This window comes from Trachurus japonicus, chromosome 17 (genome assembly GCF_045865225.1).
Source record: "Trachurus japonicus isolate A0001 chromosome 17, Traja_1.0".
NCBI lineage: Eukaryota > Metazoa > Chordata > Actinopteri > Carangiformes > Carangidae > Trachurus > Trachurus japonicus.
In genome coordinates, this window is record NC_140923.1 from 28,780,123 (window position 1) to 28,802,065 (window position 21,943).

Sequence of the window (21,943 nt, forward strand, 5' to 3'; positions counted from 1 at the left end):
ATATATAAGAATTATTATCTATAAACCCCAGAACACAGCCTTGTTGACATAAATTCGGTGCCCAGCCATGTCTCTTCAGCGACAGCTATAGTGTATGTGTGTGTGTATGTTTGTTTGTGTGTGTGGGTATGTATGTCTGTCCGTATGTCTATGTATGTGCGTGAGTGTGTATGTAGCCTAATTGTGTATCTGTGTGGGGTGGGAGGTTTGGGGTTTTCATGGTGTTTTGTATTGTTTTGTTTTGTTTTTATCCGCTGTGAGGCACTTTGTGTTACTAAAATGTATGAAAAGTGCCATATAAATAAAACTGATTTGATTTGATTTGATAAATAAACACTTATGTTATGGAAACAGTAGTCACTTCTACAGACTGCAGGGTCTACGAGGTGAAACTGAGTCTGGATCAGTACTGCCACAGTGCCACCTGCTGGACAGCACAATCATCTACACTAAACACTTCACACACAACACAATCAGCAAAGAACAGTATTTTTTTGTTTTTTTGCACACATAAATATAAAACATACTAGACAGTTCATGTAGAATAGAAGGGAATGTGCAGGTGAGGTCGGAAATCTAAGGAGGGCTTAGTGACCCCACCCTGGTATTACCATTAATGTAGAAAAAATAATTTTTAGAAAATAGAATTTTTTTTTTTTTTTACGAAATAAAAGTAAAAGTAAATGCAATGAAAATAATGAGGAAAAATTGAAGAAAGGGAAGAAAAAGAGCACAAAATATCAGGGAAAAAACACAATCCAACTGTTGCATAACAAAGTCAGTTAGACATGTTTAGTTTGTTCTTAAATGTTGCTAAAGGAGCTGGTGCTGTCAGCCAGATTATGATGTTCATTCCACAGTTTGATCCCTCTGTATTTGATCGTGTGTTGTCCTATGTTTGAATGACATTGGGGGTAGTTGTTCTGCCTGTCTAGTTTTATATGAGAGTAAGCTGGAGTTAGTGTGAAAGTGTAGTGCTGAAAATGGTTTGGTAATTTGTGGCTTTGATGAATTAGACTTTAGACTTTTATTGTCCCCTATTGGTTAAATTATTTTTCACATGACCTTTTCATTCCACCACGAGTACATATCAAGTACACAAACACACATAAGGAGACCCGGTATGGTTGTAACAACATCACTTTCACCTAAAGGATAGCATGAGTTATGTGATCAGTATCATATGTAGGCTACCCACTCCCTCCCTGATTGTGCATGTGAATTTGCATGGCTGTATGAGACGGTTGTGTGTAGGTTTTACAGCCAAAAAACATTTTTTTTTGGTAAGAAACTAATATTTAGGGCCAAGTCTAAATACTGAAAAGTTCTGGTACTATTGGAGTTTGAATTAGGTAACTTGTAGCCTATAATAAGAAAGAGCAGGATCTTAAAATGTGAGTAATTTAATCTATGTTCATTTCAAACCATGATGGCAGTCAAAAAATAGCTGACAGGGGTGGAGATGGTTGTAACACCTTTTACCTTTTTGTTGTTTTTAAGTGAGCTGCTACAAACCTCCTGCTGAAGGTTTCCATTCATACATGTTCAACATTCATATCAGAATTCAGAATAAGCTCTTCTAATGTTAGGATCCACACCACTGTCACTGTTGTTCATTTAACCATCAGTGATGAGTTATTTTTGTTCATACTGAACCATATAGGGAGATCCTTTATGAAACTTTAGCCTATAGCCTATAGGTCAATTATTTTAGAAGCTGTGTGAGTTTAGCTTTGTTTTTACTGTAACAGATAACATGAAATGGCAAGTTTATTTATAGCCCTCTACAGTTTATTACACAGCATAATAACAACAACTTAAACCATCACATCCACTGAGGGAAAACTATTAGAAAGGTAGATGGGCAATAGGCTACTGGATGTCACACTGGTTCAGGAGCAGGCCGGTCTGTTTAGGGACAGAGGAAAGTGCAGGTGGCAGTTGGTGCAGAGGGATGGAGCTCTGGAGAGATCTATGGAAACACACAGAGAGTGGGACATCAGTTTCATGGAAATAAAAATAACCATTTGTAAAATAGCTTCCACCTCACCATCAGCTAATTATTTCTCTTTCCCTATCACTGACATTTTTTCCTACAAGACTCAATTGATTGACAATAGTCCTAAGATATAAATATTACATGGTCATGACATTGCCTTTAACAATATGGACCTGGTCCCTGGCCTAGGAAAGACAAAATCATTGTGGCCGACCGTTTAAAGAGCCGTGTTCGTGCCAGAGGTCGCCTAGGCAACGTTAGGTGGCGGTAATGCACCACTCCATTACTTTCGGTAGAAGAAGAAAACAGAAAACTGAATCAGCTGCTGCTGGGCGGAGCTCGGAGGAGGAAGTGGAGCCACAACAACACCAGTCCGTTACAAATATTGATTTTATATTTAGTAGATATGTATTTCATCTTTACTACGATTAGTCCTTAACCGCTTTCGGTAAGAACATGCCTTGTGTTTATATAATGGCCCTGTTTCACCTGCAGTAAAGCAGGGTTAGCCCTTCCTGTTAGACTGTTAGCTTAGCTTATGCTAATATGTTTGTCGAGCTGGGAGTGAACACAGGTTCATTTACACGGTTCACTGTAGTTTTTATTCGACTCTTTGTGAGTCTCGGTGAGTAGTCTGACAGGCTGCTGTGTTGTGCTGCTTAAATAAAACACCACGTCACATTAGCTCACCGTTAGCTCACAGGCTATCATCATTACTAGTCTGTACCATCGGTGCTCGATGCTACACTGACACCAGTTTGACAGCTGGTCGTGTCCCAGCTTTCACTCTGGTTTCCACCGTGTCTCATATATAAACTGAAGATTAACGTTGATTAAAAGATCTCTTATATTCGTTGCAGTAGTTAAAGGCATTCAGTCATTTGCCACCATTCTGCTTAACAAAGTGTATTTTGCTGTTAATCAGTTGTCGTGATAAACACGTTTAATTTGACAGGAATGCTTGTTATTAATTAATCATAACACCACGTGACACTGTGTAGCTATTTATGAGGCAGATGAACTAACGACACAGTTTAGCTAGGCTATGACAAGGCTAACAGTTAACCTGCCTGCTTATGAACAGAACTAGCACACCACACCTTGTCATTAATACAATGTAAAGACCAAATTTGGTTCAGAAAGAGAAAAGCTGATCAGTTCTCAGATCAGCTAAATTCTACCAACACATTTCTGTGGCTACTTTAACTTTACCCCCTAGCCACTAACTTGATGATATGACTACTATCTCCTTATATATATGACGAACCAACTATTTAAAATTGTTTGTTGGCCTTGTGGCTCTTTCATTATGTTTCTGAACAGAATATGGGCATGAACAATTATGTCCAGTTATATTGGCTAGATTAGATTTTTTGGGGCCGTTATAACCCCAACAAAGCTGGTACATTTTTCTATACGGGTTCTAATCTTCTTCATATGAGTGGCTCACCATCGCAGTCAGCTGGCTCACACTCACTGCAGAAACCACTAAAACGTTGAATAATTAACTTGATGTAAATAAGTTCTTATAACCTTTAAAGACCCCCTTTCATGAAAATCGTGTTTTTCGTGCTTTTCACATGTTCCTGTGGCATTTTTCTTGTGTTAGAGGACATATCAGCAGAAAATGAAGTGCAAAATTGCATTTCTGAGTTTTTCTGCCTTCAAATTGTTGTGAACCAATGGCAAACGCAAACTGACAGTTTCAGGGAGACTGGAGCTGACGTGTCACAACTCCAGGGGAGGGCACTAGCGCTACAAGCTCCCGCCCCTCTCTGCATCTGGCTCAGAGGTGAAAGGCTTGACAGCTCGATGTAGGTGTCAAGGTATAACAGGTATAGCTCACCTGGTAGAGCAGCTTGCACTGTGAGCAAGGACTATGTTCCAGTCTGGGATTGAATCCTAGTGTGCAGTTTTACGCTAAACCTGCTGAATCGGTAATTGTACAATGTCCAGCTGTCAGCGAGCGGGGGTCAGTGCGAGGGGGTAGCTGAGCGTGGCAGCGCAGTCTCCGCCCACTCTCCAGAGGTGCATTGCTAATGAGCTGCTGGTGCTGTGCAGAAGGAGAGCCCTGGGAAATGGCCCAGGTTTTGTGATTTTGGCTAAAAACTTCATAATCACAATTTAAAGACCACAGAGAATGTTTAAAAATAACCGAAAAGGGTCGCGGGAGGGGGACTTTAAACAGCCACATGATGTGGATTTTACTGTGCCACAATCTCTCTGTAGAGAACAACTACCATTGACCTAACAGCCAGTCAGACAACACTGTTTCCTATACTGATCTAACTGTGGCAGTAAACCAGTAAACCACAGCATCAGCAATACTCTTTTTTTATTTTTTATTTCTACTATCAAACCATTTTGAATGTGTAAGACCTTGTTTGATTGTAGAACTGGGCCTACAGTCACTTATTTGCAGGTGAACTGTATTGTATTGGGCTTTGAAATGTATCAGAAAGGTAAACAAAAAGGGCTGGATGGAATTTAATTAGTCAAATTAATTTAATCAAGCCAGAAACAACCTGAAATTCATTTTATTTGATGGATAGTCGTGGCTTAAATCTGTAAATCAGGTGAATTACCGTTTAGTTTCCAATTGAAGACAGATATTAAACACATAAACATCAGGAACAAAAGTCTTCCCTCTTAACATGTGTCTGTCATGTGTGATGGATCTGTTAACTGACGATTTTTACAAGGTTAGTTTGACTAACTGTCTATCAGTGTGTCGTGTCGTTAAATAAAGACCTATAGTCTTTCTGTCATCAAATATAATAGTTTCTGGAACTGTCATTTGAAACAAATTTACGACATTGCCATATGTGATTTAAAACTATAGAACATTGTTATTGTTGGTGTTTGTGTGTGACTGCCCGTGTTTTCCACCCTCAGCCTTTGCATGAAGCTTTTGGATACGACTGGTACTTTATATCGCTGAGAAACACTATGGAGGAGACGAGTCGGGAGGCGGTCGCCACGGCGGTGCAGCGTGTTGCGGGGATGCTGCAGAGATCGGACCAGCTGGACAAGGTGGAGCAGTACAGACGAAGAGAGGCCCGTAAAAAGGCCTCGGTGGAGGCCAGGCTCAAGGTGACGTTTAAACACACAGCACAGTGGGGTTCAGTCCTGCACTCCTCAATTTACACATCTGATCTGTCCACTGTGGGAGACGATAAAGGCAACGTTGGATTTTTTTACCCCCCAGAATGCTGAGTTAGTATCAATGCATTAATATAACAGTTAACCAGTGAAAGGTTTACAGTTGCTGCACTGTATTAGTCATCACATCCCACATTGTTATTAATTGATGTAAAGACATTTGCCTTTTTTATTGATCCCACCCATGGGAAATTCACTTGCCACAGTAGCAGAGAAGTACAGGACAAGTAAAGAAAGTAAGGAATAAAATTCACTGTTGACATTCACTATGTACATATATGTCAACAAAAATATGTACTGTTATGTACAAAATGATTTAAATAGAGAAAAAGAAATTCACTAGGGATATCACGATTTCTTGTTTTCATAATTAATTGCGGTATTAAACGCCACAATTAATTAATCGTAAAGATTCCTAAATACCGTCACTTTCCAAAAAAAGATAATATGTCGGCAAAGTAAAGGTAAATGCACAGATACTGGTAAATTTACATGTACGTACCTAACGTAACACTGAATTGTTGTTGCTGAAATGTAAGCGTGTCATTTGTAATAAAAAAGATTAAAATAAATCAAAATATTTGGTATAGATGACAATTAATGACTTTAATATTTGAAACATTTCCTGTGGGGGATTAATAATTGGTCCTATATTAATAGATACTTTAAATATTTTGTGTAAACAATTGATTTCACACATTCATGGTGTTTAAAAGAAATTGATTTTATTATTATTAATCTTTATTGCAGACACAACAAGCGGTCCATATCAACAACAACAGACATGTTAAAACAGATTTAAGAAGGAGAGAGAGAAAAAGACATACGCACAGACAGAGAATCAATTCCCCACATAATTCATAAGCAGGCTATCCACCAGTGTTTTCTAAGCCTGGAGGAATACCTATAGCAGCTCCTATCAGGGCTTGTCAAAGCCCCAATAATGCTGTTCCCCGAGTCATCCAGGCGGCACATAAAACGATACATTAAATTTCTTAGAAGTGCTTCACAATTGGGTACATTTAAATTAACAAAGAGTTGGCTCGCACTGTGCCACATGGGCACCTGAAGCAACAACCTCAGTCCATCATTGTAGGCCACTATGAGCCGCCGCATACTGCTTTTCTTATAGCTACACCAGAGGTGAGCTGTATACATTGGTGTACAGAAGATGATTAATGCATAATAATCGTGATAAGTAAATGTACAGCTTGTATAAATTATGCGGTAGAAAAAATGTTATAAATACAACTGGGTGAGGTAATGGAGTGAAATGGGAAAAAAAAAGCGGCTTGTGCAAAGGAGGCAGAACAGTAGTGCAATAATGTCAAGAATAAATAAAGAGTCCAGAGTGCAGGTTCCTTCTGCAGCGTGGGAGCAGCGGTCTGTTGCTCCTACAGTCTTGTCACAAAGAAAGAACACCGATGAAAAACTTCCCTCACAGTGTTTATCTCTTGATGCCCTCTAATGTTCTCCAGGCAGCCATCCAGTCCCAGCTGGACGGCGTCCGCACCGGACTGACCCAGCTGCACAGCGCCCTGCTGGACGTCAAAGACATCCAGAGCTCCCTGGCCGACGTGAGCAACGACTGGAGGCAGAGCATCAACACCATTGAGAACCTGAAAGACGTCAAGGACGCTGTGGTTCAGCACAGTCAGCTGGCCTCCGCTGTGGAAAACCTCAAAAACATCTTCTCTGGTGAGTTCAGGTCAAACTGCAGGACCGTTCTGTGTGTGTCCACAGTCTACCTGTCCTGTTCTGTCACAGCTGAACTCAGGATCGGGATCAGCCAGAACCAAGATCAGGGGGGTTTGCTTGTTATGCTTTTTTATTTTTGCATTTACCAGCCTAATGGCCGAAGGAATGAAAGAATTTGCATAGCGATTTGTTTTGCGTTGCCGGTCTGAGGGCATGAGAACAAACTCACTGTGAATCTGTGAATAGATAGTGAAAACATTCACCTACATTCACACTTTGTGCTGCACCTTATGCATGACAAGTGCTTTATAAATAAATATTGATTTGACTGAGAGAAAGACCAGCATATAAAAGAAAATGTTCAAAGACTCTCAGTAAAAGTGTGTGTCTCTGTCACTGTGTGTGCAGTCCCAGAGATCGTGGAGGAGACACAGCAGCTCATAGAGCAGGCGGAGCTGCTGCAGGCCCACAGGAAGCTGATGGAGCTGGAGTGTTCCCGCGACGACCTCATGTACGAGCAGTACCGCATGGACAGCAAGAACACCAGCGACATGAACCTCATCTCCATCTACTTCGAAGATGTAAGCTCAGAATGAAGGATACTGAATGGAAACGAATTGAAAACATGTAGAAACACATACTTACTGACTGACACGAGCCTTCTGACTCTGTAGTTGTAGTTGATTTTGAAAGACGCTCCTCCTCGTTGTAGTGATGGTCCAGCTCAAAGCTTGGAGTCAGCTGGTTTTCAGCGTCGTTGTCTTCTTCTTCCAGGTTCAGGGTTTGTCCGATGAACTGGCCAAACAGCTGTGGATGGTACTGCAGAGGTCCATGGTCACCGTGCGCCGCGACCCCACCATGCTGGTGTCTGTGGTGCGCATCATCGAGCGGGAGGAGAAGATCGACCGCCGCATGGTCGACCGCAAGAAGCAGACGGGTTTCATCCCGCCCGGCCGACCCAAACGGTGGAAGGACAGGATGTTTGTGGTGAGAGCAGAGATCTTTTGAAATATTTTTCCTCACTTCTTCTTGCTTATATATAAACCTTCTTCCCTTTTTTACTCTCTCTCTCCATCTTTTATCTTCTTTTCCTTCCGTCCTTGTCTTTATGCAACTCCTCTTCCTCCTTGTGTTGGAATTCTTCTTCTCAATTTTCCCCTTGACTCTTCCCATCCTCCTCTGACTCTCCAGTCTGGCTGCTATCCTGTTGACTGTGTGTGTTTTTATCTTCTCTTCTTCTTCTTTCCTCCTTTCTTCCTATTTTCATACAGTCCAGTTCAGTAGTTCTACTCCTATCCACAAGTTTCCGAACGTCATCTATGGGCAAACCCGGAAGCCGGTTTTGCCGGTTTGGTGGAATTATACGTTTACGTTTCCATGGTTTTCAGTCGTTGTCATAGTTGCGGTAAATGTATGGATCTGTTAACGCTGGCTTTTAACACGGATGTCAATTTGTGTGATATCCACTGTTAAAAGCTGGTGTGATGATCCATGCTTTTTACAGATTTTCATTGGAAAAAAAAAAATAAATAAATAAATGCATTTACCGCGACTACTGAAACCATGGAAACGTAAACATAAAATTCCACCGGAAGAGCAAAACCGGCAAAACAGGCTACGTTTTTGACGTTCGGAAAAAGCTGCTTTGAACTCTTTTAAATGAATCATCATCATCATCGTCATTGACCTTTATTTAACCGGCCAAAATTGCTAAGAAAGCATTCTTATTTAGGAATATGAGGCTTTGGTTTCACAGTGTCTATGAAATATTATAGTCAAAGATTTGCTATGTTGTCAACACTGCAGGCTGTAAAGAGACAGAAAAACAGGCCAATGAGGCAACTCTAACTTAGTTCTACAGTATTGATCCAACCAATGGTGGTCAGGTCAGGTAGCACAGTGTTTTCTATGGCTAACATTAACAATATTATTTTGTATAGATTATTGTTTGCAAATGCATTTTTATTTGATTTACTGATTTATTTGAGTTAAAGCAGAAGTAAGTGGTCCAGTCGTTTTCGCTAATGCTGCGTTCCAGGCAGGCTTTTGAAATCGTAAATTACAGCTTCAAGTCACAACTTACGACTTTGTAGCGTTTCAGGCAACCCACTCGTGTTTTTCCGACCTGTTTTACCGGTGAAAGTCACTATAACGGCCACTCGTAACTTCCGACCGGTGAACTCGTACCAGATCGAACTGGTACCACTTCACGGTCGGAAAAATACGAGTTTCCTTGAACGCACCATAACAGTCCTCGTCGCTACGTCACCACATTCACGGCGTTCCTTGGCTGCACACACAGCCCTGCATGCCGTTCTCTCTCCTCATTGGATAAAAACTGTAGGATACGATAAATGTTTTCTCCTCGGCTCAGAGCAGAGCAGAGTGACTGAGAGACCCGTGTTTCAGACCAAACACTCTATGTAAGTGATTGCTGTCGGAAGATATAACTATTTAAGACTTATATTAACACAAATATATCACTTACTTCTGCTTTAGTTTTCATTTCAGTTTTTTTTCTCCAACCTTTTAAACCCATTATAATATATGAGTTTAGCAACTGAGTGTAGGCCTGCTTTAAGCATGTCAACGTTCTTGTTAAATATCCTGTTGGCAAAATTGCACACATCTGTCCAGATGTTCTTTGGCCTATTTTTTATATATTTTATATGTATTAGTTTAGTTGCACTGTCCAGTAACTTGCACAATAGTCAAAAAATAGTTAAAAGTCAATGAAAAGATGTAATTTTACTGTAAAAACTGCCCTGGCCCCACCTGTATTCACATCAGAGCTTAGGGAATCTGTGTCTGTTACTCTGAGCTCAGACTCATTCACCTCTGCACCTTATTCATATTCTACATGTTAATTCACCATGCTGCTCTACAGACGCCAGCTGCCACATGATCAGTCTGAACGAAGCCCAGCAGTAGACAGTTGTGTAAATATCTGGTTGTGTTGCAGGTGTTGGAGGGAACAGTCAGCACTCGCATCGAGGGAACCCAGTCTGTGACCAGAGAGGCCGACAAGATGTGGCTGGTCCGTCTCCTAGAAATAACCAGGAAGTACGTTCTGGACGACCTGATTGTGGTCAAGAACCTCATGGTGCAGTGCTTCCCCCCACACTACAACACTTTCAACAGGTAACAAAAACAGTGTTTCTCTGTCTAACATGTGCATCCTGGGAACTGATCGACAAAGTATTGAGTTAAACACACACTCAGATAAGTGTTGTCTCACAGGTTTGTGTTTGTGTGTGTGTCTGTTCAAGGTTCTTCGTTCTCTACCACAATGCTGTGTCCACAAGAGTCACAGAACTGGCAGCTGAAGACTTGGAGGCAAATGAGATTGTGTCCCTGCTGACATGGGTCCTCAACACATATAAGAGGTACACACACTCACACACACTTTGCGTCCATATTAGGGGTATCATAGTACACTGGTGTTGTATGGTTTGTGCTGTGCTGTTCGCTACTGGATGTCCGCTTCAGTCCATGTTGTAATTTAAGTGACTTTAAACGAAGAAGAACCAGAATATATGAATAAAGTTTTGGTTTCTGGCTAGCCTGCAACACCTGGGTGACTAAGGTTTTGCAAGCAAGTGAGAAGGGTTTTTCATGTGTAGGAGAGTGTTGGTGTCGTCACTTGGTAGAGTCAGTAATATGAAGGGGCCTGGCTCTGGGTTAGAGAGAAATCTCTTTCTTTCTTTCTGAAAAATCTGAATAGAGTGAATATAGCAATAATTTTCTCCAGTATCCTTATATTGCTTTATATTGCAACACTGTCAATATGATGGCATGGTTTTGTGTCTTTATGTATTTATTGTATTTGAGAAACAGCAACTCATCCACATCCTGAAAATTTTGGCCACTTGGTTACAACTGTAGAATTATGTGTTGTTACAAGTGTAAGTTGAAATCATATTGAATTCAAATAAATATAATATAATGTCAAGTCTTTGTTTCAATAGCCATGTTTACATGGACACAAATAATCGGAATAAAATAGGAATAAATGCCGATCCAAATAAAACTGTGTCATGTAAACACGTCGATTGGAAACTTTTAATCTGAACAGGCTCATTGGGAAACCAATGTCTTTCTGATCAAGATGGGTGGTTTATGGCGGTCGATGTTCAGATCAAGATCGATGTAGACGGACAATCTGATCAAAGTAGTCTCTGCTTCTGACCATCATCCACTAGCTCCTGTTTTTTTTAATTAATAATTTTAATTAACTGCTGTTCTGTGAGGGTCCTGCTGTAGCCGACCCCCTCGCATAGATCGCAGGAGAAGTCTAACCTGCTGTGGCTGCAGCTTCATTAAAGCAGAACAGCAACAGCCGGCAATAGAGCAACCATGTTTAAACGATCATGTGACCACCACTCACAGCCCGTCATGTGACAGCGCACGGGTCCCTATTGGACAGCCGCTTGACTGCTCGGCGTCCGGAGCCACAGACACACAGACACACACAGATGGGATCGTTGTAAAGGCTGAAGTGTGCCGCTTTCATAAAAAAAAAATTACGTCGCTCTCATTGTCCATTCCGGAAATAGACCCGAAAGAGTAGCTACAACGACACCCCTGGTATCGCTGGTGATGCCGCGGATCTCTTTCTGAGTTTTCTGAGCGGAGGGTCAAGATTCTGAAAAATCTTTATGTGTGTGGTGTGCTGTGTTTGGAATATCGCAGCACACCACATACAATACGATCAAAACTGTTCAATCACAGATTTTTTATCTTCATGTGTGGGGTCTCTCACAGATAAAAAATCGGTTGAGATTTATAAAATCTTTATGTGTGTACCCCCCTTAAGCGATCCGGTCGTTTTGGCTAACTTCTTGTCAGCCGATTGAGTATTTAAGACTTATATTAATGCAAACATTCCGCTTACTTCTGCTTTAAAGAGATAGTTCAACATTTTGGCAAATTAGCCCATAGCCATAATCGCTATAGTCTTAGCAGTAGGTTCGTTACCTTTAATTGTCAGTGCAAGCTATTTTTAGAACAACGAAGCAGAGCCGCAAGCTGCTCAGAGCTACACTACAGAGGCTCATGGGATTTCTTGGTTTCCCTCATCAAACTCATCAAATACACAATCCAACAACTCCAAAAAGCTGTAGTGGACAAGTTGTGACCTGCACATTCACCACGCTATGAGATATTAACAGAACGTTACAAGACAGAGTTGTTTTCAAGGTAAATGAGTAGCCAGAACTACTGTATATTCCAGACACGGCTGCTCGTCAGAGTGACTTCAACAATACGGAACGTTACAAGACGGAGTTGTTTTTGAGGTAAATACAGAGACTACTAAAAACTGTCCCTGAGGGCAACGCGCATCAGCTGTTTTGCATGAATTTGTTTTAGAGGTAAATTCATGCAAAACCGCTGATGCGCGTTGCCTTCAGGGACAATTTTTCAGCAAGCAGTCTCTGCATTTACCTCTAAAACAACACTGTCTGGTAACGTTCTGTTATTATCTCATAGCGTGGTGAATGTGCAGGTCACAACTTGTCCACCAGAGCGTTTTGGAGTTGTTGGATTGTGTATTTGATGAGTTTGGTGCTCACGCATTTCTACTTTGCGCTGTCAAATCCTCTGGTGATTCTTCAGTGTATGTTCACAGAGTAGTCTGGGCTGTACTTCCTCATGGTAACCTCCCTCGGTGTGTAAACTCCTCAGAGTCACACACTTCTCCACCGACACCCTCACTGTGACGCAACAGGTATTTCAACACCTGGCAGAGCCGACGAATGACTGACGTGTTGTTTCCCAACCCGTCCGAGCAGCGTCTGACTCCCTACTCTGTCTCTGATATGATTGGTCAACCTGATATCCAACCAGTGTCCCTCCTCAGAAGTAACAATAGCTGACTTGACTGTAGAGGCGACGTGTGTGTATGACCGGTGTGTCACCTCAGTACAGTCACAACATCCTCACCTTCTGCACGCCTCATTAAGTCATAGTGTGTGTCAAGCTCACACACTTCAAGAGGCACCTGCAGATGTTACTGATTCATAATCACAGTGTGTGTGTGTGTGTGTGTGTGTCAGTGTGGAGATGATGGGCCATCCTGAGCTCCTGTCAGAGTGTGACATCAACCAGCTGGAGCCTCTGCTGCCACAGGACGTGGTGGACGACCTGCTTAGCAAATACGTGCAGACTTTCACAGTAAGAGGCACACACACACACACTGTCAGAGATGCTCATCACCAGCTTTTATAACACCAACGTGATAAAACTCCCTCACAGTTTACCTTCTCCTCACATGTCTAGTAACCAGTGGTTTGGCACAATGTTAGAATCTGTCTTTGTTAATTGTGGACCGTGTGTGTGTGTGTGTGTGTGTGTGTGTGTGTGTGTGTGTGTGTGTGTGTGTGTGTATCTTCAGTCTAATATAACGGGTTGGCTGCGGAAGGCCCTGGAAACAGACAAGAAGGACTGGCAGAAGGAGACGGAGCCCGAGGCCGACCAGGACGGATACTACCAGACCACACTGCCTGCTATCGTCTTTCAGGTGCAACACACACACACACATTCACATGCGCACATGCCAGATTTTCAGTGTGTCAGGGCTTCATGTCCAAGGGGGACTCTCAGAGACTAGAGTTCTCAACAAGCCATACATTTCAAACCTGACGCGGCCCGACTCACTAGCATTAATTCTCGGCCTGAACGCCTGGCCTAATGCCATTATTGTGTTCTGATACTACACACCTGATAATGATAGTGATGATGACATGATGGTCAAATTAATGTTCTGCTCTAACAACCATAATGACCTGATGAAATCAGACCAGACATACAGGCAGGCATTGATGTGGGGGGGGGGGGGACTCTGAGCCTTCGACCTGAGGGCAGCACACCAAATTCTGAGTTGAGGATGTGTGTCGGGTCGTTAAAAATCTTTTGTGCTTCTCTGAGCAGTGATTTCTCATATAGCAACTTAAGATAGTTCTGCTCCTCCCTCCCTATGATTTTCATGGCGGTTTGAGCCGCCCAGACGTGCCAGTTTAGACTTCGCCAATACCAAGGTATTGCCATACCATACTTGTATGCTGTATCGAATGACACTCTCAAAACTCGCCTGGTAAAATAAAAACATAATCTTGTTGTTCATACCATACAGCCTGAGTCTTCTCAGGAAATACATTCTTTGCTGCAGTCGGGAGCAAAGCTTGCAGTGTTTCCCCCAGAAAATTTGTTAGTTAAGGTGGTGTCTGTGGGGGGGGGGGGGGGGTGCGAGCGGATCGATCGTCCGGGGGGGGCGGGGGGGGGCGAATTAAGTTTCGCTTTCATCCCGCGCTGCGCTGCTGTTATGCATGCGTGCTTCTCTGTGGTGTGTATGTGTGTGAGAGGATGCAGAGATGAATGAAGGCGATCATCCGACAGGGGGGGGGCGGCGGCGAATATCGCTACATTTTTATTTTTTTTAAGACGTTTGTTTAGGCGGCAGCTCTTTCCTGTTAAGGCGGCCGCCTTAACAGGAAAGCGCTGTGGGAAACCCTGGCTTGTCAATGTGCACCTGCCATGTAAGCGTGTTGTCCATATGGACGCCTAGGTATTTATATGTAGCTACCTGATTAATAGCTGCATCACGAATGAGCACTGGCCTGTGGTCACCTATTGGGTGTGTTATGTCTGAACTCTGTAATGAGTTGTTATTGTAGCCACCGTACACATGGCTGCTCTAAATGTTTCACCTGTTCAGGGTTTTTACCTGAATCATTGGGTGGTGATATTTCCCTCAAACCAGAGCTAAAAGAAGAGCGACCGCATCACCACAGCAAATGGGTTTGTTTATAAGCTGAGATCTGTGGAGTCGTTGGTCCCAGGTTTCTGTCTGAACATCACTACATACAGTCTGAGCTTATGTAAATCAGCTCCAGTATTTGTGTCCTTAGATTTGAATACATCTGTGAACACCGAGCCACTCAGACATATGTTAAGTAGGCACTGTCTCCGTCTGCTTCCTGATCATCTTCCTGCTTCACTCATCCATGTCCATGTCTCTCTTCTTCAGATGTTTGAACAGAACCTGCAGGTCGCAGCACAGATCGATGGAGATTTCAAAGAGCAGGTTCTGAAGCTGTGTCTGAAGCAGATGAACTCCTTCCTCATCAGGTGGATAAAAACATATCCAACATTAAAACCCAGACTGCCCACAGTTGTTTTCAGTTGATTAGAATCATTCCAGTCAGTATTAGAAGAATTACTAATATTGTGTGTGTGTGTGTGTTGTGTGCAGGTACAGAGAGGAGGCAATGCTCTACAAAGAGGAGCACCTGAGAGACAGACAAATGCCTCAGTGTTATGTGCAGTACATGATCGCCATCATCAACAACTGCCAAACCTTCAAGTGAGTTTGTACATGAGCCCGTGTTGACACTGTCAGTCAGTGACTTCATGATGTCAGGTGGAGTTTGATTAACATGTAAACAAACCTGGTGGTTGTTTATGCAGCTGTCACTTAAAACAGATGTGAAATATTTTTCTTCATTTATGTAAGGACAAGAAAGAGTTGATCAAGACAAATAAAGGAACTGAGCTTGAAAAATAGCGATAGACCGATTATCAGCATTACCGATAATATCAGCATTTTTACATTTTTACAATAATTGGTATTGGCTGTTTTCTTTCACTGATAACCAATAAGATAAATGTATTTTAAAGGGATGGTTCAACATTTGGCAAAATGGCCCATTGCCATAATCCCTGTAGTCTTAGCAGTAGGTTCATTACCTTTAGTTGTCGGTGCAAGCTATTTTTAGTACGGCCGAGCCGAGCTGTGAGCTGCTCAGAGCTACGCTACGGAGGCTAATGGGATTTCTTGGTTTCCCTCATTAAACTCATGAAATACACAATCCAACAACTCCAAAACGCTCTGCTGGACAAGTTGTGACCTGCACATTCACCACGCTGTGAGATAATAACAGAATGTTACGAGATGGAGTTGTTTTAGAGGTAAATTCATGCAAAACCGCTGATGCACGTTGCCTTCAGGGACAGTTTTTCAGCAAGCATTTTGCATTTACTTAGAAAACAACTCTGTCTCGTAACGTTCCGTTATTGTCTCACAGCGTGGTGAATGTGCAGGTCACAACTTGTCCACTAGAGCGTTTTGGAGTTGTTGGATTGTGTATTTGATGAGTTTGATGAGGGAAACCAAGAAATCCCATTAGCCTCCGTAGCGTAGCTCTGAGCAGCTCACGGCTCTGCTCCGCCGTTCTAAAAATAGCTCACATTGACAAATAAGGGTAACGAACCTACTGCTATGACTATAGGGATTATGGCAATGGGCCAATTTGCCAAAATGTTGAACTATCCCTTTTTTATCACAGATAATCGCAGTTTACAAAAAACAAATAAACAGTATACTGTATTCAGTCTAATTCCAGATGTGTTACTCTAAAATTTAACATCAACATTTCATTTTTACTGTAAATATCAGTTCTAAAAATGGGTTATTAGTTTCCTTTATTAATAGTAATGGATATCGGTATCGGCTCTGAAAATATGATATTGGTCAGTCCCTATTGCAAAATAATCTACATAAACAGTCAGGGAGTGTCAGATGACACAGGAAGAGGGGTGACATCACGCCATGAGTCAAAGTGAGAAACCACCGTGTAGTCTCCCAGTGAGTGAAACTACAACAGCTGTGACTACTCACTGTGCTCGTGCACAGGGAGTAGTTCAGGGCACCGCACTGTGACGCCTGCCATCAGAACCGTGTGTTGTGTTTCCTCAGAGAGTCCATCAACAGCCTGAAGAGGAAATACACTCAGTCCTCAGAGCCCACAGACAGCGATGCTGCTATAGAGAGGACTCTGAATGAAGTGGCCAAGGAGGGATGCCAGTTCCTGTTGGACGAGGTCTTCCTCGACCTGGAGGTGAAAGAGACTTTTCTGTGCCGAGCCTTACTCAGGGTTGTTTGTGATTGTTTTTGTACTATATAACAAAGCTGTTCTGTTCTCTTAGTTTTTACAAAGTACACAAGTCCAGCAGCTAATGGGAGTCTTTAATAAACATAAACATAAACATAAACATGAATCAGTTTCTCCAAATCTGACAAAGACTTAACAAGATGTGCCAGATGTGTTCTCACATGTGCTCAGGACAAGTCCCTTGTCCACTGATCAAAAAAACCCACTAAGACCTGCAAACACTGGGCTTTAAATTGCCACAGAGAAGAGCACAAACAGCACTATCTTCTGGGTCACATGACTCTGCAGTAGTCTTAGTGGTCTGGCTTCAGACCAGCTACACAACACTCCCATAGATTTGGTAATTTCCAGCCCTTTTCTGCTGTAACATCTTTGGGCGACAGACTGTAGACAGAACTGTCAACTGTCCAGCACAGTTCTGTTTCACCAGAAACACCCCAAAATACATTTTAAAACCACACCATCACCAATTGAAGCATGTCACATGGAGCCTTCAGCACTCCAGACTCCAACTTTTCAATGAAACTCTGAAACACTTTCAGCTGGTTTCTCACTAATTTTAGCCAGCACAAGAATAAACTCGGCCTGCAACATTTTAAAGAGGAAGGCCCTTCGCCTTTTAACAAAAATGTGACAAAAAACAGATTCTTATATTCTTATATTAAGAATTTAATTGGTAATGAGGGTAAGATGGCAAATATGACTGAGATCTATAGCAGCCTTTAAAGAATTACAATCATTACAATCTAGGCTTCACATAGAACAATGAAGGTGAAACTCAATATGAGACACGTACTCAGCGATATCTGACACACAGTAAGCCTGACAGACACTGCACCAGCAGATTGGTACAGTTTCTGTGAATAGATAAAGGTCTAACCGTAACACAGAAGTATCTTGTATTTTTAACATCAGCTGTAACATTGATTCTGCTAAAAATAAACCCAGTCTTTGTTGCTGCTCTTGGTGCAGCGCGTTGGACTGATTGGCAGTGAACCAAGGTTTAAATATAGCGGCTGGTGGCAATAATCAAAGTCTGAGTCAAAGTAGCCTGGGAGCATTACAGCACCAGTTGTGTTAATGGCTTTTGAATATTTGCTGAAGCAGGACTTTGGACATCTGGACCCAGTTGTTCGAAAGGTCATCGGATCGGATTTTGGATAAATGGATTGGATCAAATCTTGAAAAAGGGTTGTTCAAAACTAAAAACGGATTCTGAGATCAGATTACATCATGTAATCCAATTTAATCTGGATCAAACCCTCAGTTTGTGTTGTTCAAAACCTTTTGTAGAATCAGGATAACTTTGATCCAAAAAATTAGGATGATTCTGATAAGGGATATTTTTTGGGATTGAATAATAAAGACACAAACATACCCATAATATGGTCCAAACACAAAAAAAATTACTTCAATGAAAAAATATATTTTCAATCAACTACACTTTTTTTTTTTCTTTGATTGAAAAGGTTTTTTTTTTTGTTTTGTTTTTTGAGTGAAAAATATTTGTTTTGGTTGAAGTAAGTTTTTTTTTTTTTTTTAAATAATAAAGACACAAATCTACCTTCATAGTTATCTGGATTTGGTCATTTTGAATTGTATCTGGATCAGACTAATTCAGACACAGACTGTGCTTTGAACAACTGCGATAGAAGTAAAACGGATAGCGTGATCCTGGGTGGCCAAACAAGGGATTTTAAAATCCGGTGTAATCCAGATTACACCTTTTGAACATCTGGATCCTGGGCTTTCAAACTCCTGACCTAAGTGTCCCCAGAGATGGTGACTCACCGGTTCCACTACAGGATAATGTGCTACAGATGCCTTCACACAGTGAAGCACTAGTTTAAATGAGATTAGTCGGTGGAAGTTTATCACATCACTGATTAAATGTGGATGTCGTTGGCAGCATCACCTGAACGAGCTGTTGACCAGGAAGTGGCTGACAGGCTCTCACGCCGTGGACACCATCTGCGTGACGGTGGAGGACTACTTCAACGACTTCAACAAGATCAAGAAACCCTACAACCAGGTAGGGAACAGAGCTCTTGGTATGAAACCTTTGAATACCCGTGGTGGAAGGTGGCTTCATCGTGTCGGCTGCTCTGTGTTTGCAGGAGATGACGAGCGAGGCGCTGCGCAGGGTGGTGGTGGAGTACATCAAAGCCGTGATGCAGAAGAGAATCACCTTCAAAAACGCAGACGAGAGGAGGGAGGGAGCCGAGAGGATGATCAAAGAGGCCGATCAGTTCAAGTTCCTCTTCAGAAAACTGGCCGCTGTGAGTTTCAGATGTCATGGTTACTGTAACGTTGTTCAGGTTGCAGGGTGTGTTGTGTTTAATCTTGGCTGATTGTTGCCGTGCAGGGTGAAGACACGGACCGGCTTTGTGGTGCCATCGCTGCCATTGCGGAAGTCTTTAAGTTGACTGACCCCACGCTGCTGTTCCTGGAGGTCACCACACTGGTGTCCAAGTATCCTGACATCAGGTACACAAACTAGCCTGTAGTTTAAAGGGATATTTCAACATTTTGGCAAATTTGCCTATTACCACCAGGGTTTTTCCTGGCCAAAATTTCAGCTGAGGCGGCAGCGGGGGGGGGGGGTAGTCCCATATTGCTGCGTGACAATGCATATACAGTAGGCTAGTTCCTGGGATTAAAATTAAATAAAATCACTGGCTCTACAGGAATCACATTATATTCCTCTGGCCTGTTGCTCACATGTAATTTTGGTGTATGAGTTAGGTGTGTGAATATCTCACACACACACTAGTGTCAAAAACAAAAAAAAACTCGGAGCGCTGATCGTGAGAGGATCCTGGGTGTTCAGGGAGCGACAAACTGACAAACCTGTGTCAGATGATTGAACCATGCCGTGCGCTCACTGTCCCGTCATTTTCCAAGAGAACATAACCTGCTCCGGACCAGGTTAGTCGTTCAGCATCTTACCATGGAGATTCATCCCGGTAAGAAGTGAACCACCGTCGTAGTACGGAACACCCAGTGTTAACCCTTAAGTTACCTGGATAAGCTCAAATCCTGCTTCGTAGCCTCTGGTGTCTTTGACACACAAGCTGTTCAACTTCATACGGTAACCTCGGATATTTGGGACAGGCAGTAAATTGAGAGTCGGCTTTTACGGGTACCCGAAGTCACCAAGCAGCAAAGGACACCACCGCGTCTCCTTCTCTCTCTCGCTCTGCGCCGGTGGGGTGCGTTGGTTCACACTCAGCACAACGTCTGAACGGAGCGGAGCCCCAATGAGCCCCGCCCCCGCGGGCACACAAGCAGCGCGTCAACGTCATCTTGCGGCCCGGCCCGGAGTTTAAATCAAACGCACCCCTTCCACCCGCTTCCATAGAACTACATTGATTTTCAATCAAGATTCAGGCGCGCGGCCGCCTCAAAATTTATAATGCAGAAAAAACCCTGCATATTGCTGGGGGCGGCACAAAATAAGGCGGAGGCCGCCGCCACGCAATTTTGAACGCAGGAAAAACCCTGACCACAATCCCCATAGTCTTAGCAGTAGGTTCATTACTTTTAATTGTCATGCAAGCTGTTTTTAGATCGGTGGGGCAGAGACGTGAGCTGCTCAGCTAACGCTACGGAGGCTCATGGTATTTCCTGGTTTCCCCTATCAAACTCATCAAATACACATCTAACAACTCCAAAACGCTCTGGTGGACAAGTTCTCTGCCTCCCCATTTCCTGTCTCTCTCTCAACTGTGCTTTCAATTAAAGGCGAAAAAGCCCCAAAAATATACTTTTAAAAAAAGTGCAAGTATTTCCGAGTATTTGGTTCGTGTGTTGTGTAATGTTACATAATTCTACGTTATTATCTTATAGCGTGGTGAATGTTCAGGTCACAACTTGTCCACCAGAGAGTTTTGGAGTTGTTTGATGGGGGAAACCCAGCAATACCATATTCCTCTGTAGCGTAGCTCTGAGCAGCTCACGTCTCTGCTCCGCTGATCTAAAAACAGCTTGCACTGACAATTAAAGGTAACGAACCTACTGGTATGACTATAGGGATTATGGCAATGGGCCAATTTGCCAAAATGTTGAACTATCCCTTTAAAGTAGTGTTAGCTTTGAACTTGACCTCTAAAATGGAACATCTAAATAGAATGCAGCCATTAATAATCATATTGATTACAACGACAATTACACAATGTGTCTCAGTGGATAATCATAAAGCAGGCTGATGCCACAATAGCTAAGTGTTTCTAATGTCTTTTGTCCTTCCTGCTCACCGTAGGGAGGAGCACATCCAGGCGCTGCTGGCGGTACGCGGCGATGCCAGCAGGGAAATGCGTCAGATGATCATCGGGACCCTCAGTGAGAACAAAGTGTCCTACTCCGGCGTAACGCAGCCCATCTTCAAAGACATCACTGTGCCCACCATTACCATGACAACCATGACTACCATGACCTCCATGGCGACTGCAAAGCTGCTCAAATGAAGCCATCCACAAAGACACCATTTCCACCTTCAGCACCTTCAAACATGATACATAAAGCGAACTTCTTTTTTCCAGACACTTTATTAATTGTTTAACATGTTGTTTTCTGTCCATAGTCTTTAATTTTATTTTCACCCTGATCCCATGTCTGCTTTAACGGAATAATAAAAGTGTAGTTGTACAAAGTGACTGTGATCGGTCTCCTCATTACAGCCTCACAGGAACGGGTCCCCTGCTTTTTCTTCTTACACAGCACAGGATAAATCACAGTAGATCTTATACAGTATATATATATATATGTATATAACAAACAAACATTTCATAAACATGTTCTCCACACCCAACAGGGTGTCAAAAAAAGAAAAACCCCAAACAAACAATAAAAAGGGGGTTATTATCTTGTTATATGTATATATTATTGTGGCTTTCCTTCGTGATGTCAAAGCCACATGAAAGGTAGGTTTTCTTGCAAGAATGAATAATGGCATTTATCAGTTTGCAAAAACAAAAGTTTTCTAAAAGAAAAATAAGTTTACATCCATCACTCCATATAAAAGCTAAAAATGTGATCCCTTTCACAGCTCTCATCCCACACTGAAGCTGTCGGACGTAATTGCAAACACTTCATAGACATTGTAGACATACAACACATTGAGAAGAAATACAAA

General features: G+C 42.4%; 1 protein-coding gene across 2 annotated transcripts; it reads left to right on the forward strand.

The window, feature by feature from the left end:
• The first annotated feature begins 2,302 nt into the window (after positions 1 to 2,302).
• Positions 2,303 to 21,460, forward strand: exoc3 (exocyst complex component 3). 2 transcript variants are annotated; one of them, XM_085804808.1, is made up of 16 exons: positions 2,303 to 2,433; positions 4,873 to 5,092; positions 6,640 to 6,859; positions 7,268 to 7,440; positions 7,634 to 7,846; positions 9,822 to 10,000; positions 10,129 to 10,245; positions 12,916 to 13,033; positions 13,254 to 13,379; positions 14,886 to 14,986; positions 15,111 to 15,221; positions 16,614 to 16,755; positions 18,719 to 18,841; positions 18,927 to 19,088; positions 19,175 to 19,296; positions 21,071 to 21,460. In XM_085804808.1, the coding sequence occupies exons 2-16, from the start codon at positions 4,949 to 4,951 to the stop codon at positions 21,273 to 21,275; spliced, it is 2,256 nt and encodes a 751-aa protein (XP_085660934.1). In that variant the 5' UTR covers positions 2,303 to 2,433; positions 4,873 to 4,948; the 3' UTR covers positions 21,276 to 21,460. The 2 variants fall into 2 exon arrangements, with proteins under 2 accessions (XP_085660934.1, XP_085660933.1); XM_085804807.1 differs by having other exon boundaries at positions 2,307 to 2,447; positions 4,895 to 5,092.
• The last annotated feature ends 483 nt before the right edge of the window (positions 21,461 to 21,943 follow it).